Source organism: Mus caroli, chromosome 2, assembly GCF_900094665.2.
Source record: "Mus caroli chromosome 2, CAROLI_EIJ_v1.1, whole genome shotgun sequence".
Taxonomy (NCBI): domain Eukaryota; kingdom Metazoa; phylum Chordata; class Mammalia; order Rodentia; family Muridae; genus Mus; species Mus caroli.
In genome coordinates, this window is record NC_034571.1 from 3,500,143 (window position 1) to 3,519,871 (window position 19,729).

At 41.1% G+C, this 19,729-nt stretch overlaps 1 protein-coding gene across 28 annotated transcripts in view; it reads right to left on the bottom strand.

Moving 5' to 3' along the window:
• The window catches only part of Celf2 (CUGBP Elav-like family member 2), an 833,597-nt gene that overhangs the window by 175,952 nt on the left and 637,916 nt on the right, over positions 1-19,729 (bottom strand). For 24 of the 28 annotated variants that reach the window (XM_021151420.2, XM_029471522.1, XM_021151447.2 and 21 more), the window contains one exon: positions 3,620-3,816. In XM_021151420.2, the coding sequence (XP_021007079.1) occupies positions 3,620-3,797 (178 nt within the window). In that variant the 5' untranslated portion in view covers positions 3,798-3,816. Of the gene's footprint in view, positions 1-3,619; positions 3,817-3,981; positions 4,412-19,729 lie in introns of those variants that run through there. The other 4 variants (XM_029471547.1, XM_021151430.2, XM_029471544.1 and 1 more) reach the window with 3 other exon arrangements.

Below are 19,729 nucleotides of genomic sequence, written 5' to 3' on the forward strand. Positions count from 1 at the left end.
CTATCACTAGCTCAGCATTCTATGAGGACTGTCCCCATTATTTTGATATGACTGACAGAACTGCCCAGTGAAATACCTAAAGAGAATCAGAGCCAGGAAGTGGATTTATGCATGTCTGGTTTTACAGGCCATGTTTTACCCACTCTGTACTATTTCTTATCATCTGTAGAAGTGGCAGATAACCATGGAATAAAACATGCTCCTCTTGGGCTGAGGAGATGGTTCAGTGAGTAAACCACTTGCTATACAAATGTGAGAATCTGAGTTCAGCTCTGCAGATCCGTGGAAAGCCAAGTGTAGTAACACACATTTGTAACTGGAGCATTCCTACATAGAGATGAGAGGAAAGCAGCCTCCAAAAGGCGGCCTCCAAAGTGTGTCTGGCACACACTGGAACAAAGAAGAAAGAGATCAAACAAGGTGGAAGGCAAGGCCTGACCCCTAAGGTCATCCTCAGATCTGCACATGTGTGTTCTCACATGTCTGTACACAAACATGTACACAAATAAAATGGGGATTTTAAAAAAATGTTCCTCTTAACTCTTAAAAGGGTAGGACAGTCTACTTAGACTTCCTAGTTTCTGAATCTGCTTGACTAATGCATCTGTAAGAAAGAGGAAGAAGAAGAGGAAGAGGAGGAAGAGGAAGAAGAGGAGGAAGAAGAGGGAAAAAAGAAGAAGAAACAGACAGCTTACACTTCAACTCTTAAAGAATGAAAACAGGGTAGAGCTTTTACTCCTCAAGATGAAAGAGAACATGGGATGCAAGGAGAGAGAAAACTCCGACCCACCTGGACTAAGGAGCGGCGCAACTTTTGCCTCTTTCCTTGGAACCATCAAGGCCAATGAGGCAATGAATCAAGGCCATCCAAAAGCCTTGCGTAGGTAATTTAAACCACGTCTAAACAAGGCCTCCAGTAATTCTAGTTTTTGAGGGTCTGGCATCAATACATGCCATGTGTAAACATGGTAACTGTACTCTGCTGACAGAGTCAAAATCAATGTAAAGTTGGGATTCAGTTTTACATATAAACAGGTAAAATTATATGTGGTATACACGGATACTGATGCAAAGAAAATGGTAGCTGTTGCTTTCTATATGTAAGTACCTAAGAACTGTTTGCCTCTGAGAACAATGTCATTACAGGGCCCAAATCCCATCACAACAAAGGTGTCTGTATAACAGAAACTCTTTCAAGCCTTGGCTGACAGCCCCTATATCGCAAGCAATATTTAATCAGAGACTTCAGTTCACAGGAATAGAAACTGACCCGTATTTCCAAAGGTAAGATTTGAATGATTTCATCTCTAACTCCTATTCCATGATACCATGAGCTGGAGGGATGTACAATCTAAACCCATGAGTACAAAAACTAAACACAAAGGCAGAAATGAAACCATCAGTGCTCTTAAAGGGAGACACCCAGTCTTTTTACTTGGGGACACTAAGCTATGAAAATGAAGCCATGAAATGAAGCAGATGATGCTTTTGTTTCTTTTTAATCTCATCTCACTGAGAGACAAAACAGTTAAGCTTCTGAAGACTGGTGAACAGTGTCCAGAGAGTTGCTACTAGCTGGGAAAACTGGGCTCCATTTCCTAACTTTTATCAGCCTCAGCATTCTTATCTGTACACTGTGACTGATACTATCTACCTTCAAACTTTTGGTAAAAGCTAAATGGAAACATATATAAAGCACTCAGTAGAGAGTCTGATATGTTGCACATGCACCCCAGAGTCCCTGTATTTAGTTTCTCTCCCTCTTCAAAAGCTTGACCTTCTTAATTACATAGAAAGACCAGTGAACAGAAGTTGAGGAAATATATAGTCTCAAATGTAGTCTGGATAAGGTATTGCTCAAAGGAACACATGACTAAGCCATACACAGAATATACTTGCCTGGGAGAAAGGTCTTGGGACCAATGTAAGATATACATACTCAGAAGACATAAAGCAAGTCACCTGGAATCATAGTCACAATTGACTTCTGGGTATTTTGCCAGTTACCCTTTTGAAAAAGGCCAATAAAGCCACTATCAGTGTTCCGTTTTCCTAGGTGAGGATGCAGATTGCCTGCTGCTGTAACTAGGTTCTTTTGGGTACCACTTTAGGTAAAGGAAAAGGACTTATTTAAAAACTAATTAGTCCAGAACCATGCATTATGCTGTCTCCCTTATGTAGGATAGTATGAAAATATTACAGTGAACTCCTAATTTCTCTGTGTGGAAAACATCTAAATATTCACAAAGGTTTCTAACATAATTCTGATTTCTGTGGTTTTACATTTTACTGATTTTAGATATTAGAGCCTACTTATCTAATTTTATTATTTGTAGTTACAACATTCTAGTCTTTTTAAAACAGCCATAGTGTTAAATGTTATGTTGGGGGGGGGGGGCGGAGGCTACTTTATTAACAAAATGTGAAGGTGGGTTTGTCTACCTTTACAAATCTTTGGGCTTTTAAATTCCTTTAAAAAGCTCCCAAAGCCCAGTAACCCTCAGTACCATAGAGTGCAGGAGATAGCTCAGCATTTCACAGAATTACAGAATATTAGCCTTACATTTTTCTTATTCTTTTATTTTTAAAAGGCTCAGAAAAAGTGTAAGGTAAGGTTCGTATGCCTACTAAATAGCACATACAAGTCAGAAGAGGAGCTCCCTCTTACAAGATGCACATAAAAATAAACCAACAAGCTGGACAGAAATAGTAAAGCCCAGAGAAAAAGGAACTGTGATATCCTTAGGAAAGAGGCCCTGAGAAGAGAGATGAAAAAAGAACGAAGTCACTAAAGCAAGAAGGTTAAAATAGCAACAGAAACCAAGTGTTAGCAGTAGAGGAGTCTATACAGAGCCGACAATGACAATGTAGGACTTAAAAACACAGAAGCATCAACCAAATTCTTGGCCTCTATTTCAATAATTACAACCTCCACCCAATCCCCATTATCTTAAAATGGAGGCAGTAACAAGCATCAAACGTTACCCTTTGATCTTACCTCTGATAAGGGTGTAAGCCTTGACTATTCTGAAGACGTGTTAACTACCTATGCCACCAGGGCACTAACCCTTGTTCCAGCAGGCACAGTTCTCTTAATGATCTCTGCTGCCTCAAAGAATGGGCATCTGTCCTCAAGGTGAACCCTTTCTCTATTTTGCAGGTCATTTCAAGGTCTCTACAGGCTATAGAAAGGTGTAATGTACTTGTGATTACATGAGAAGTCATGAAAAGGTAGCATAGAAAGAGTTAGCTCCTGAAGTACAAGGCTAAGAAATACTGTTCCTTAAAGAAGCACCAACTCCGCCCAGAGATCACATTGCTTAGAACGTGACCTCATAGGAGCAATCAGGAGACCATAAAAAGCTGGGCAGCATTCCTGCCCTCCTTCTTGAGCCCCACCTGTCCCAGCAGGCGGGAATTCTGGGAGGAGCCCTGAGGCACAGCCAGAACACCAGGGCTGGCAACACCAGCTGCTCTCAGCCTGCCCTCCCTCCCTCCTGTCCTACGTACTGAGGGTTCTGGGATATCTAGGCAGCTCAGGGGTGTCCCCCCCAGTCACTAAGCCCCCCCCCCCCACACCCGAGTGACCCCTACCGCGTGCACCACATGCTTTTTGTACCTTTACTCTGGGGAGGGTTCTGACTCCGGTCTCGGAGGACGTTGATCTGGTAGACAGCTCCATAAGGCTCAAAAAGTTCTTTCAGCTCCTTTTCCGACCAGGACCTAGGGATCTGTCCGACAAACATCTTAATGGCATCTGGGTCTGGCTGGTCTGAATGATCCAAAGCTCCGTTCATCTTGTTGGCTGTGCCGTTACTGTCAAAAACGGAACCAGGAGCCAGAGTTAGGGCTTCAGGGTGAAGGACAGGAAGAAAAAATAGTGGGGGTTGGGGGTGAGGAGGCGGAAAGAGGAAGAGGAGCACAGGGGAAAGTGCCTAATGAGTCGTAGAAATTTGATGAAGTAAAACAAAGCAGAGGCACCATTAGGTTGCTTCTCAGCAGCAGCGCGATGCTTTCACTGCAACTGCTGCTGTTCAGCATTGACTCCGGAGCACAGGGCAGTGACTGGCCTCCTGTCACCCAGGGCATGGGCATCTCAGAACCCAGGCTTGGGAGGCAGCTGCAAGTTAAGTGCAGGTCTCAATTGGCAAGGCTGCCATCAACACATCACAAATCAGCAGCATTATCAGCTCGGCACTGGTTATCCCTGAGAAAGAAAGGCAGAGCTGGATTTCTGCTGGATTTCTCACCCTCTCCCCCATTCCCCGCCCTTTTTCAGAGGTTTTGGAAGAGAGGTGGTAATAATAAAGTCACATGGAAAGCAAATGAAACACTTGGCAGTCCATCAGATGACTAATGCAAGATGCTGGTGATGAATTTGCAGAGTGCGAGAGGCATCCATGTGTGCATCAAATTAGTACCTTGTTGCTGCTCAGAATGGAAAGCGCTCCAGCTATGCAGCTCAGTGCAGCTGATTGGCTGCTTGCACTGGAGAAAAGGGCCAGAGCATGGGGGGGGGGTCCCCTTTAAAAAGCACATTGTTTATGGGACCCAAGCACAAAGGGCTTAATTCAGAGAGGCAAAAGTGATCTCAGAATTGCCTGCTTTGTGTTGGGGAAAAAAATACACCACAGAAAGTTGAGTTCCCACTAAAGGACACTGAATATTTCAAATCTTTCACACTCCATAAATTGTTCTCTGTATATCTGACTTCCAGATGTTGCACTTAAGTTCTAAACAATCACACGTTTGGGAAAGAGAAGAAAAAGGTCTGCTTTTCTTCTCCTAGCTTCAGTAAATATTTGGGGTGGATACAAAGAATAAGAATAAGGCATAAGCCTTTATATGTCTTCCTATCATTTCCCAGACCCAAATCTGGGAGAGAATACTTGTCACAAGTCTGATATGATGAAGTCATTTCTTTTTACCTGGGGCTACCCCTCTGACAATAATAAAGCAAGCCAAATACCGTTTCCTCATAACCCCCACCCAACCCCAGGTCTTCTCTTTAGAATGCTAACTGCTTCTTAGTTTACTTCATCAGTCTGTGGAAATGCAAAGAGCCGGACATGTGCAAAAAGCCAGCAGCCTTTTAAGCAGGCGACGACTGCACTAGTTAAGCATGTCAGAAAGAAGAAACACTAAGCAGGTGTGATTTCACTGTCGCCTAAGAGAAATACCAAAAATGCACTAGAAAAAGATCTTAAGCAGAGAGAGTTCCTTATTTTGTTGCCAGAAACAGACAAACAAAAAGAACACTTTAAAGACGCTGCAGGTCTAAACTCATTAGACTTGAGTGCCCCCCCCCACCCCCTTAAAGCATGACTGCACTCTTGAGCATGGGAAAAACTGGGAGCTATGGAAGGCAGTTCCTGAATTTGAGGACATAGTGAAAACTTTGTCACATTCACACAGACAACCTCCTCCCCCAAAAGCATTTTCATTTCAAATTTCCATTGTAGAATGAAAAAAAACAAAAAACCCAAAAAACTCAATTCAGATTAATTCAGAGAGGCAATGATGTCAGACCCTCTTCAGTAGGTGTTGCCTTGATCTCTACATCTCTACCACCTCCCCATGTGACCACTTTGTTTTTTATCACTGAAGTAACATGATACATTTTTAGAGCATTCGCTAATCGATCTTATTGTTATAAAAATGCTCTACTGAATAAAATATTGAATAAAAAATCTTTTTTTTAACAATTCAGGTATAATACAATGCTTGTTTATGTTAGCCTAGACCATTTATCTTGCTCTCATGCACCTATCTTATTTCCCATCACTGAGAATTCAATAAACAATTTAGCCTGTGGAGCTGTGACGGCACACAGTGGAGGTGGCTCAGCTCTTTGCAGTAGAGGATACCATGTTTATAGCACTTTGAAAGCTGAGAATGTGGCAAGACTTGCTTTTGGGACAGGAAGGACTCGTGGTTGCTGCTGTTGACAACCAGCTAAATGAGAAGAGGAAGGTATTGCCACAAGTCTAAGCTAACAGAAAGCAGAAGTTGGACAATGGCTCATATAGAGCAAGAGTTAGACTGCAGTACAGTTGTCTAATATCTAAACAAGAGTTCTGGAGCAAGCACTAAGGAATGCTCACATCACAAATGAACATTCCTTTTATGTTTTCCCAAATAACAGAAACCAAGGGAATCAAAGGAGGAGGGAAGCTGCCCAGAGCTCCTCTGGCCTTTCTACAGTAGAAAGTGCTTACTTCATGTCTCCCAGTCGTTGTCTCCCAGTCTTACACCTTGGACCCCTTACCATTCAAAGGGCAAACACATGGGCTCTGTATTTGGACATCAGAGCTTTCTACTGTGCCACTTTGAGCTTCAGATCCTTCATCTATAAAATGGCAACAACAGATATCACCTCATAGAGGCACATAGCCCAGAATGTTCTATAAATGTCTTGCTATTCTCACTGTGAATGCGTTTCCTTTACACACTCACCACAAGTAATCACCATAATTCTATTTTTTACTTAAAAATTCTTTTGGTATAAATACAAACATGACTCATATCTTTAGTAATAATAGTATCTTATATATACCAATACTACACTATGTACACTACTTTTTAAAAAGTTGGTCTTAGTTCTTTTTTTGTGTGTGTGTGTATGTGTGTGTGTTTGTTTTTTCAGTCTTACTTTGTAGACTTGGCTGCCTGGCCTGAACTGGCTATGTAGAACAGCCTGACCTTGAACTCACAGAGATCTCCTTGCTTCCCCTTAACAAGAGCTAGGATTCCATGGGTGAACAACCACATCTGGCAGTGATTTACATTTTTTTTTCTTTTTTTGGTTTTTCGAGACAGGGTTTCTCTGTGTAGCCCTGGCTGTCCTGGAACTCACTTTGTAGACCAGGCTGGCCTCGAACTCAGAGATCTGTCTGCCTCTGCCTCCCAAGTGCTGGGAATAAAGGTGTGCGCCACCACCACCCGGCTACATTTTTAATCTTTAAGACAACCCTATGAGAAAGTAGTTTTTCAAATGGCAACATCTGAGAAATAAGTCCCTTCCTAAGGACACCAGATTATGAACTATAGTTAGAATCTAAATCTATGCCCCTGGGCCCCAAACTGCAAAGTATTTCTAATCCACCATGTGGCTAAACATTCTGTACAGTATGGCTTGAGTGGAGTACAGACAGCTCAAAACAAATCAAAGACAAATTCCAAAGCAAGTCTTACTGGGTTTCTTGAATCACAGTCCCAAATAAAAACAGGAATGCTGGAAAAATGTACACACACCACTCCTCTATCTCTGGGAGACAAGCTGCAAACCACCCAGTTTATGAGCCTTTAAGGCTGCTTTGAAACCCACATCTTCTCAATTACCACATAAGAAGATCACCATCTGTCCAGAGCCTTTCTTCTCTACTTCTAGAAAGTCACTCGGATGAGTAGCTGCCACGTATCCTTTTTTATATCCCCTTTTGTCTGCCATCTTGCAAACGATCATTTGGGAAGTGTACAATAATTCTGTCTGTAGGAAAATGTAGTCATATAGTATACACTAAAACCACCACCAAACACTCCCAATCAAAAACATTTATTTGGGCTATTCATATGACAATGACCCTCTTATTATTACTGCATCTTGGTGTATAAAAATTTTGCTAACTTTGTTTTAATACACTTTAACTTCTCCTTTGGACTCTGAATCTTTTCTCTTGGCTGAAGAATATTTCTTTTAGAAATCTGGTGACTTCAGTTCTCATGTGGCTGTAGGGACAGAGACTTCGAGTTAGCCAAAGATCATGTGTTAATCATGTTTTAAGTTAAGCTTTTGGGGGTTCTTGCCAGGGACCATAGGTATCCAAGGAACTTGTCATAGAGAATTATAGCTACACATACCCCCATCTCAGCCAAACCCTCTCCTAAGAGCTTTGTCAGAAAAGAGTCTGCATGACTTGGAATGCTAGGACTAGCTTGCTTTTCTTATTCTGTACTTTCCAAGGAACACAGTATAGTACAAGTTTAGATTCAAATCTAAATAATATTAATAGAGGGCCTACCCTTTGCCAGAAGCCGTTGCCAAGTATCTGACACACAATATCATAATAGCTCTTTGGAACCATCTTCATTTTAGAAATGAAGCAAATGAGGTCCACAGAAGTAAGGTGCCTTTCCCCAATGCAACTTTGTAGGGAATCACACTATAAAATACGGATACAGTAAGATTTAAAAGCCAATTGTCTGCCCTTCGTGTTCCATGACCTCGACTTCTTTGGCGAAACCCTGAGGTAGTGGTGTTTCACGAGACTCTGTGGCCACTTGCAAACCTTGGACACAGACATATACGTCTGTGGGCACCTTGCCTGAAAACTTCAACGAGACCCTGAATAGCAATTGTGTTTTGCCCTTGGCCCTCTAGGACAGGTGCCAAGTGGAATGGGAGCATAAGTCAGTGAGCACGCGGTCAGGGACACTGCTGGCATGAGCCTCAGAGTCAGGATGGAAAGTGCCGCTACTGGAAGGGCCACAGGAGGGCTCACACGCAGCTCCCAGCCCTGACTGACCTACTTCCCTACTCCATTTCCTCGCAGAAAGAAATCATATCAACAGAGACCATGCGCACCCATCCGCGCGTCCTCTGAGAAAGCAGAGCACCATTCAATACAAGGGGCTCAATGGATTATTATTATTATTAACTTCAGGAAAACATTTTATAAGGCCTAAAAATTTTCAAGTTTCCTTTTCAAGACTGGAAGCAAAGAAACAGATTTTTGATTTTGTATTTTGTCCTGTATTTGTTTTCTATATTTAATTTCCTTTATCTCAAAAAAGCAACGAACTTACAAAGCCAAAACTGCTATGAAAAAAAAATTCCTGTCTCTAAATACCGTTGTCTGAAGATAGCTGATCTACTTGGTGTTAATAAATAATAATATTGTTCTTACCCTTTTATTTGTTTGGTCTTTACCTTACTGTTTTTATTTCTTGGGATGAGTGCATTGGTTCACTCTAAGTCCATGCTGATAGAAATGATCGCCATCTCTATATCCCTATCACTAGCCTACTGCAGTATGCCAGGCAGTGGCTACATATTGCTACTGAGTACTCAACTATGGTTAAGGCAACTATATAAACACATTTTTATTAATTTTATTTAGGTAGCTCTAGAAAGAAATATACCTTCTTTCCTCCTTTTAAAACACTAGTTAGAGCTGAGACTCACTTAAACATATTATTCTGAGGGAGCCGTTTTGAAAATACTATTAAAGCCCAGTTGCCTAACCATAAGCAGATAATGGGCCAAAGGAGCTGGCCTTGGCTCAGCATCAATTTAACTGTGTGCCCTCAAGGAAAAATCAAACAACTCCTCTGTACCTCATTCATCCCACTGTAAACCAAAGAGAACAAATAGTAATTTAATTTTATTTAAACATAAATTATAATATATGGTTATAATTTCTACAAAAGGCTATAAAAATATAAATACTTGTATTCATATAAATACTTGCATTAATGTTTACAAAAATATGCTATCTCCAGTGTGTTGGATGCAGAGATGACTTACTGAAAAGATAATTTAGATAGTATAACCAGCTGCTTGAAACTTTGGTATAATTCCACATCCTGTGTCTAATTTAATCCCCAAAGCTCAAGGCATATACATACAGGCCAGAGAGTTGACAAGGTGTCATGTATGCTGTGGGGAGCAACACAGGCTTAGATGGAACTGTTAGTGGCCAACTGCCAAGGGTGCTACCAAAGAGCCATCTCTCTCAATATGTCCCAACATTCTTCCTAACAAAATGAGCTGCATCTCAGTCAGCTGACAAAGCCACTCTTTACATGGGTTTAGGAATAATTGTCTAATACCACGTGTACTTAAGAGAAAGCGCACAAAAGACTAGACTGCTTGGTTGTCATGGAAAGCTATCCAGGACAGAGCTGCATAAGGCAACAGAGGAAGAGGACTGGCAATGTGTCTGGTGCTTCTAGAAGGCTACAGGATGGGCATGAAATTCAGCAGTACTAAAAGTCTTCTGCAGTGTCCATCTGGGCAATGTTGGTCATTTAAAAAGAACATTATCTTCTCCACAGAATGGCAACATGGCAACCAGGAGCCAGGCAAAAACACCATATAGAGTCTTTAGATGCCACAGCTACCCACATGTGTCCTAACTGTAGCTAGGTTGTTACATAAGATGTAACTAGAATGATGCTCCAGTATTTACTTGGAAGACACCGTTATCTCTTACCATGTATAGCAGAACCTTTTGAATTACAGGCATGTCAATTATAAAATAAGGGCCTACATTCTCTGGGGTGAAATGGCACCATACCAGCAACCAAAAACTTCATGGAAGATTAACTGGAATAAATAATACTCAAAATATCTGAAGGAGATAAAAATTCCTTTCCGATCATCAAATTTTAAGTAAATTAGCTTGTGTTATTCTGAAGGAAAATTCAAGGTTACTTTATGTACATGTAATATTGCTCGTCCATAGGATTTTTACAAAACATAAGGGAAGAATCCCCAATAAAGGAACTAGAGAAAGTACCCAAGGAGCTGAAGGGGTCAGCAACTATAGGAGGAACAACAATATGAACTAACCAGTACCACCAGAGCTCGTGTCTCTAGCTGCATATGTAGCAGAGGATGGCCTACTCGGCCATCACTGGGAAGAGAGGCCCCTTGATATTGCAAACTTTATATGCCCCAATATAGGGGAATGCCAGGTCCAGGAAGTGGGAGTGGGTGGGTTGGGGAGCAGGGGGTAGGGGGTTATAAGGGATGTTCTGAGGGGAAACTAGGAAAGGTGATAGCATTTGAAATGTAAATGAAGAAAATATCTAATAAAAAACATGAGGGGAAAAGAAATGTCGTAAGAGTATATAGGACAGATGGAAGGCACCCAGAGGCCTGCCTGCTGCATGGCCCACCCAGAGCAGGAACCACTCAGAGTGGTGGAGAGCTGGGAGAGAGAGAGTTGATGGGTTTGAGCACTGTGACAAGACGTGGAGCTGGACACAGAAGAGTGGAGAGAAATAGCCTGAGCTGAGAAGCCTGTCCTACCACCTGAGCTCATTGAGAAGTCCTGGCCTGTGCTGCCACTAAAGGCCATGTCTCAGTATATGGCCATGCAGCAGCTGGGGTCTGTGCCAATATCCATGGCTCATATTACCACCAAAGGCCATGGGGACATCCCTGCAATGGGCTGCCACCTAAGACACTGTTGCTGTCCAAGGGCTATGCAAAGCTAGTCCTGACCCTTACTGCTGCAGCACTCTAGAATGCTGGCCCCACACTTCACCTGGGCAGCACGTAGCTAGCCCTGGTGGAGAGGGTGGGGGTGAGATGGCCCCAAGGCCATGAGAGACAGAGAGCTGGCCTTGCCTTTTGCAGCGGGGGCACTGAGTGAGCTATCAGGCCGTGCTAGAGAGCTGGAGACGGTGGTATGAGTGCCAAAGAGCTGCAAGGGTGACCAAGTCAGCTAAGCTACTACACAAGCCCAGATCCAGGGCTTTCAGTTTGGTCTATCGGAACCCCATCTACGTGGACAAATGAAGGGGTGGAGCAAGCAGAGTGAAAGTAGCTTAGGATCTGCTGGATCTCCTTGAAGCAGGACAGCAACAGGACATCTGAGGGGAGTGCTGGTGAGGATCCAGTATTGATGGTGCAGCAGGAGCCAGAGGCCTTGAAGCAGATCAATGACTCACTGCAGGTAACATCTGCAAGTAAAGGTGTGTGGACAAAAGGCTGCACTGTGGGACACACTGTGATACACTACAGCTTCCACAATGAGATGTGGGCTTTTTTGGTTTTTGTTTTTAATTTTTGTTGTTGTTGTTTGTGTTTTGTGTGGGGGGAGGCTGCAAGGTCAGAGGGTGGATATGAAGGAATGGGGAGATAGAGTAGTATTGGGGTGTATGATGTGTAATTCACAAAGAATAAATAGAAAGTTTTTTTTTTTAAGGGTGACATTTTTTTCTTTCAAAAGTAACTTAGAAACAACACACTTGTCATGGATGTTTTACTAACCCACTAGAGTTAATACTGGATTGTATTTGGTCAGAGATCTGAAAGCTATACATCTGTTACCAGGGTAAAAAGCAACCATGACTCACAGGGAATGTTCCTCTTTAGAAAAGGTCACAGAATACCAGCATTTGGACTCACCAAGTGAAAGGAAAACCTGATTACCTTATCTCCCTCCATTTGACTGCTAGTAAAAGGCAGAAAGCTGGAAAACCCCTACAAAGAAGTAAATTTGGAGGCACGTGGGGGGTGCATGATGACTGAACACACAATAACCCTTGCTGGCAAGGCTGCCAAGCACCGGCTGCAGACTGCCCTTGATGACAATCTCCTTTCCTGCTGTGCTTTGTCAGAAACTGTTCCGTGGACCTTGGGGCTTGAGCAGAAGGCATTTTCACTACGCTGATAGGTATTTCTGACGAATGTTTAGAAATGGCACCAGGGAAACAATCATTTTAAACAAGAGATACAGAGGCCCTCATCTTTCCAAAGTGCAGCCTCACACTGACACACCCTCCGGTGACAGCCGACTGCTTCCACCTTACAGGGTCAGAATTCTTCAGGCTGCCCATTGAGAATGAATGTCTTCCCAGTTTGTTTTACATGCTCATACCTGACGTGCTGAATGTGCCTGTCTACTGAGGGCAAGGAACTGAAATGGCTCTTTAGGAAGATTGAGAGAATATTATTTTGGCTATCAATAAACTGAAAATTAAGATTGTAATGAAATGAAGAAAAATACTGCAGGAAATCAGTGTGGGTTCCCACTTCTCAAAATGAACACTGATTTCTTCTTTTACCTACCTCACCTGTGTATAATCTAACTTAAAGTAGTAAGTCAATAAAAAATAAATGTCACACAAAAGAGGGATAAACAATATAGGCATGATGTAAGGTTTCCTGCAGACCAGGTTTTTCCAGCTGTAGTGAAAGTAGTGTCCTGTATAAGCCAGCTCCCAAGGAAGCCTCCCATCAGCCCCTACTCACCGAATGCACCACCCCAGCATGCTAGATCCAAGTCTGACTCTATGATCGCTCTATGGAGAATCCAAGCACCCTACAAGTTATCACCACACAGAGTCCTTGTCATTTCTTCCCATTCTTGTTTGCATTTTATAATTTGTATGAACATATGTGTATGTGGGTACATGCTCACATGCTTGTGTGTGTGTGCTTACATACAGAGCACGGGTGCACATGCATGCTGAGTGTGGAGGCCAGAGGTCTATGTTTGATGTTTTCCTCACTGTCTTACTTTAACAATACATTACATTTATTTATTTCTAGTGTAAGATATATATATCTTACACTAGAAATAAACATTTATATTATATATATATACACACACATATATAAATATAGTATATATATACACATTATATATATTTTATATATATACACACTAGAAATAAACATTTGCATTATATACACACATATACATATATATATATATACATACACACACACACACACATATATATATATAAAATGTTGGTACAGGTATCACAGTGTGTGAGGATGTGGGACGGTCAGAAGGTGACTTGAAGAGTTTTTTTCTCCTTTTACTATGTAGATCCTAGGAATCAAATTCAAGTCACCAGACTGTTCAACAAGCAACGTTCCCTAATGAACCATCCAACCTACTTTCCACTTTCTTTTCTGACATGGAGTCTCCCACTGAATCTGGAGCTCATTGGTTCAGCTGGGCCAGCTGGTTCAAGAGCCCCAGGGCTATGCCTGTTTCTGCCTGCCTCCCTGGCGCCAGTATTACAAATACATGCTGTGCATCTGTTTGTTTGTTGTGTGTGCGTGTGGATGTGTATGTGCATGTTGGAGCACTGGGGATCCGAGGTAAGGCCCTCAGATGTGCTGGGCAAGCACTTTACCAATGGAGGCAACTCTTCAGCTGCTGCTCATTCTAACTGTTAAGGACTTGTTTATGTCAGACATGTGCTAAGTATAATAGAGATAGCTGAATAATGTATAACTTATATTATTTATGAGCAGAAGCACATATAAGAATCAAGATGTAAAGTGATACCATCTTTAATAGAACACAATATATAGCATGGTCTTTTAGTAAGGCAGCAACACGTGACTAATATAGTCAAGGTCAATGTTTACATTTAAACAAATCAAAGCCAAAGGATGGTGAACTCTTGTTATTTCGCATAGATGACCAGGAGACTGAAAAGAGTAGGAGGGGAGAGGCACCAGGAGAGTGAGAGAGGGGGTGAGGCAATGCTGACTAAGGGGATGAGCCCTTGGAGCACTTCCTCCTAAGCATGCCAGTGAGACCAAAGGCTGAGGGCCACCAGGAGAGAACTCTGGCAGAGATCCCTGGCTGGGATGGTGGTCAAGGGTGCTATTGGCCTTGTAAAGGGTAACAGGCTAGCCATTCAACCAATGCTTATGGTGTGTATCCTGGAGTCCATGATACAAAGCCATTCCTCTATCATATATTTATAAAAACATGCTATCCCATATAGGACTATTCTGTAAAATCTTAATATAGTCAGCACTCTTAATCAATAACAAATATAACATACTGATTTGGAAATTTATACCTCTTCTTTTCAATAAGAAATTATCTTTAGAATCTTGACCAATAAAAATAATCTAATATCTTCAATCAACAATAGGCTTTGGCATTTAAATTACATATTCTTAAAAATGTATACCATCAGACCTATAGAATTAAAATGAGACTAAATGTGCTCAAACACAATGGCTCTTATGCTAAGAGACAGAATATCATTATATAAAAATTCTCCCCAGATAATTTTTGAGACATTTCTTCATTTTTTGACATTACATCTGGCACAATGAATACAGATGATCATGTATTTATATATCTGTGTAAGTGCCTTTCCTAAACACAGCCAGATGGTGTCTTCCAAAATGAAATTAATTTTAAATTAATTCACTCTGGACTTACTCCATTTGAGGCAACAGCCAAATCAACACGAAGTCATGAACTTGAGAGAGCTCAGGTTTCTCACCATCAAGGGAAAAATTAGTATAAATATTTTCCCTCCACCCTAAAAGAAATTATTCCGGTGCCATCACAAGCTGGAAGAGCTGGACTGAACAACACTGAATAGTGGCAAGATGGGGTAAAATTTTCTTTTGGGTTGAGATTAGATCAGGGCAAATATTACATTCAGTATTCATAATGACTTGAGATGATTCCAGTAAAGATCAGTATCATTATTACTAACATCATCGCTGAAGATGTTATAATAAATTTGCCATACAGGCTGAGCCAGGTACCACTGTGACAGGAGAGAGTTAATTCTAAGTACCCAAAGAGCATTTTCCCTGTCTCTAGCTGTAGCTACTGAAGGAACTATAAACAAAATGTAACTAGGTTTTGCTTGCTGTCAATCTTGGTGGATGCCTTTATTATCATACTTGTTTCAATTGCAATTTAGGTTTCCATGGAGACACAACAGTCAGCTCCAGAAAATTATAAGATAAATGTCAGGCAGCGATAACAGTGTTAATGAAGCTTCAGTGACAAGCAGCTCTGTGCTTCAATAATAAGCCTATTTTCTATTAACATACGCGGAACCTGTCAAAATCCTGGAAAGAATTAAAAATTAAATATCTACCTACCTATATTTAAAAATGGGAGAGATCATTCCAAATATAGCTTACGTCTCTATGGCGGGTAAATTTTGCATATGATGGCATTTTTTTCCCAAATATATGGCAAAGGTGGAAGTCCTTATTTTAGGAGAGGAGATGTCTACTGATTCTGGCCATGACACATGAAGAGCTTCAAAGAGGTTCCCACACAACTTAAGGTACATATAAAACCCACCTATTCTTCTCTGGTCTAGATTAGTAGATAACCAACTGGAGCACCAGTATTCTGAATTACACTTTAATGCTCTACAGCTAAGGATATGCCACTGAAATTTTATCAGGTCGAAAATGAAAATTGTGGACCTTTAAGAATTTGATGCATTCTAACGATGCATTCTGAAGATGGGGGCTAAAAATTATACCACCAAGGGATTATTCTATTATATAAAACTGAAGGGAAAACAAATTTCATTTTTGGGGAATAGGTATAAATGTTTATTAGGAATGAAGCACATTTTTAATGTTATGCTCAAAAATATCCTGTCAGGATCCTTTATTGAAAGGCGTAGTCAAGTTAAAGTGGTCAAGTTACAGGTGGTATTTTTGCAAACCCAAAAGACAGACGTAGATACACCTGTTCATCTGAGTTTCTCCTGCACAGCTGTTGCTCTTTGCCATCCTGCGCACTGTTATTTAACTGGTATTATTATTAATATAGAGTGGTGTATCTCTACCTTACCTAGCAGTGTTTACTCACTCTACTGTATGCCAGTTACTGGGTGTAGGTCACAGTGACACATACTATCACTATCTCAAGTGTCTCATTGTTTAATAGATTGTATAATACAAAATCCAAGGTCCTAAACAAGGTGTGCTTTTTTTTTTCTATTCAAAGTTTGGTTCATTTAAAAATTATTGTATGCGTAAGTTTTTCTGGGGCCAGCCTACAGTTCTACTTTAGCAGCAGCAGGCTGTGTAAACCCCTCTGAGTCACTGTCACTCTGGGTTTCTTTTACTCAACTCAACTTTTAGGAATAAAGTTAATAGGACTCAAACCTAAAGCTTAGGAACCAAGTGGCTACTGGGCTAGAGTGCTCACTCTCTTCCAGCACCACTTATAGTATTTCTCCTGCTTAGATCGCTCTGTGTTAGCCCTGCACGCCTTGTGTAGGTTGCACAGTGCAGCTTCCCTTTCAGATGTGTGCCATGTGAGCAGTGAGATTCAGCAGAAAGTAGGGAAAGGACGAGTGACGTCACCTGGAGTCCCACTTACCCTTCCTAGTTAGACTTAGATCTAGTCTTTTCAGTTGGGTTCATTTCATCATGAGACCTGAGAAGTCAGGGGTAGATTTAAAGGTCTGTGCCACAAGCAACTGCCTTAGGAGGCTGAAAGTGGCTCAAAGGTCAAAACCACCTGCTACTTATACAGAAGACACAGGCTCAGACCTGGTACCCATTCGGTGACTCAAAGCCAGCTATACCTCCAATTGCAAGGGATCCTATACTCTCTTTTGACCTGTGTGGGTACAAGAGATACATGTGATAAACAGATACATTTGCAAGTGAAAATATTCATACATATAAATAAAATCAGTCTAAACAATTTTTAAGAAGCTACCTCAATTCCTTTTGGTATAAAACTGCAAGGATGTTTTGAATGTCTTGTAGCCAAGCTGACTATCCAGGACATTAAGTTTTATGCTGTGGCTTATAGGCCACAGTGTAGATAATACCTGTGCATCTGCAGGAGTCAATACACCCATAAACTTCAGAGCCCCAAATTCTACCAACTCATAAACCATACCAAATACCATCAAAAATCAATAATAAAATCCTGTAACATGCTCCCTCCATACTTACTGGATGATTTTCCTACCATCCTACCCATGAAAAAGATATACAAGGGAAAATAATTGAAAAGCACACACAAAACCCAGCATACTGGCCCTATGACTGCTGTGCAGGTTCAAACTGGTGATGTGGATGTAGGGAGCTCACCGGAAAAGCTGTAAAGCTTAAATTTAGCAACTTTGATAATGGAATTTAGAATTTAGAACTTCCAGGTATAAACTAAAGTCTGCTATGTTACTACAAACTGGATAAGGAAACTTCAGAGATCAGATGATGAACATATAGCTACCTGAGTAGCTCACCTGGGAACAAGCAGCAATGGGGAAGAATGAAAGATGCTCAACTGACTCCCTAATTATGTGCCCATAACTTCAGACACACTGAGCAGCTTGTGTTTGAGATTTCTACACAGAAATTTCATTAGTGACCCAAAGAATGGCAAACTTCAAGAATAGTTTGTCTTACCTCACATTACCAGGGAGTTCAGAATAAGAGAGTGTAGAAGGAGGTGAGAGGAGACTATGAGCTCATTTGGCCAGCCTGGTCTACAGAGTGAGTTCCAGGACAGCCATGGCTATACAGTGAAACCTTGTCTCGAAAAACCAAAAACCAAAAAAACAAAAAACAAAAAACAAAAAAACTCAAACAAACAAAAAACCACAACACTAGGAACAAGATTCAGGCCATGCTCAGAGAGTGCAGAGCCTCAGGGGTTTTGGCCAATCCTTCTGGAACCACACTACCTCTAGCCACTGTGATCATATTTATTGACACTGGGTTTACAGAATGGACTCAGGCTTTAGGACATTCTACCCAGGTGAGATAAAAACCTAAAAAAAAAAAACTATAGATTTAGCTTTGTAGGAAATTACAATCTCATCAACTAATGGAGATGGGTGATGCACTTAACACACATTAACAATCTATATGCGTGTGGATGCAGGGCTCTGTCACATTAGGAGGTTGCCTCTGCATAGGTTCCAGCTAGAATGCACTTTATCTGTGAAATCACACAACAGTGTTTACTCAGGCAATTTTCAGTAACTAGCCCCCACTGACAGGTTACTGGGCTTGTTTTCAGTAACTAGCCCCCGTTGACAGGTTACTGGGCTTGTTTGGAGTTTTTTGTTTTTTGTTTTGTTTTGTTTTAGATAATCAATAATAAGAACAATTTGGTTGGTTGGGCCAAAGTAAGTATTGCTTCTTTTCTTATTAGCAAAAACATTGAAAACTCTGGTTGAGAAAAATTATGGTAAAATAAATGAAGGACCTCTTTATGAATGAAATCATATATTATTAAAATGACTCTGAATGTGTTCTTAATTTAAATAAAGGTAGTCATTTTAACAAAACCAAGTGTCTCAAGAATGAGGAAGGACAGAATGTTATTCTAACCCAAGATATAAAAGTGAATTGCTTTGTCAGCAGCCAGCAGGGTATTATACTGCCCTTGACTTTTATTAAAATTCATGTATGGCTCTAATGCTGGATAGATCTAGCTTCAATTATTCACAGCCCCACATTTCTACTGGTTAAAGATAGGAGAAAGCAAGACATTAGGTAAGATGCACTTCTTATATTTACTCTTGGTCTAATATTTTTAGATCAGTCAGCAAAAGCAATTTCTCGTACTCTGTATTGGGTAAATGAAGGCAAAGACTATTTCTGGTAAAATCTAAATAATGAACAATGCAACAGCCCAGAGGTCCTATTGCTAATAAACTTAATTGATTGTGGCTGGGGTACGTACCACTTGTTATGCTGATTCTACTGTATGGACATAATTCATGCACTTAGGACGCATGAGGAGTCCATTCCTGAGGAAACCAAATCCCCATCATATACTGAGGGGCCTTGCTGCTGATCTTTCACAGATAAAGCAGCACGGGTTTTTGGTAGCTCTGCAGGGTGCTAAGCTGCAGTGTTTCTTTAATGGAAACTTTATTTTAACTTCATATAGGTCTCACTGACACCTTCAGGCTGATCTTCAGTCTGATATGTTATTCTCTCAAAGCCTCTCTTGTAGCACTATCCCACCTCTCCTAGTGAAAGAAAGCAGGACCTGTGCATGAGCCCCGTCAATGGCATTTTTACAGGCTTATAAACAGGTACTCACAAGAAGGGATTTCAAGTGATACAGTACTACACAACTTCCACCTTATGAGCTGAGGATAATAATCAGAGCAATTTTCTTCTAATGAAAGGCAAACAGTTATATGCATGCTTCTTCAATCTGGCTTTGAATCTCAGCACTCACATGATGGCTCAAATCCTCTGCCTTCTATGGAC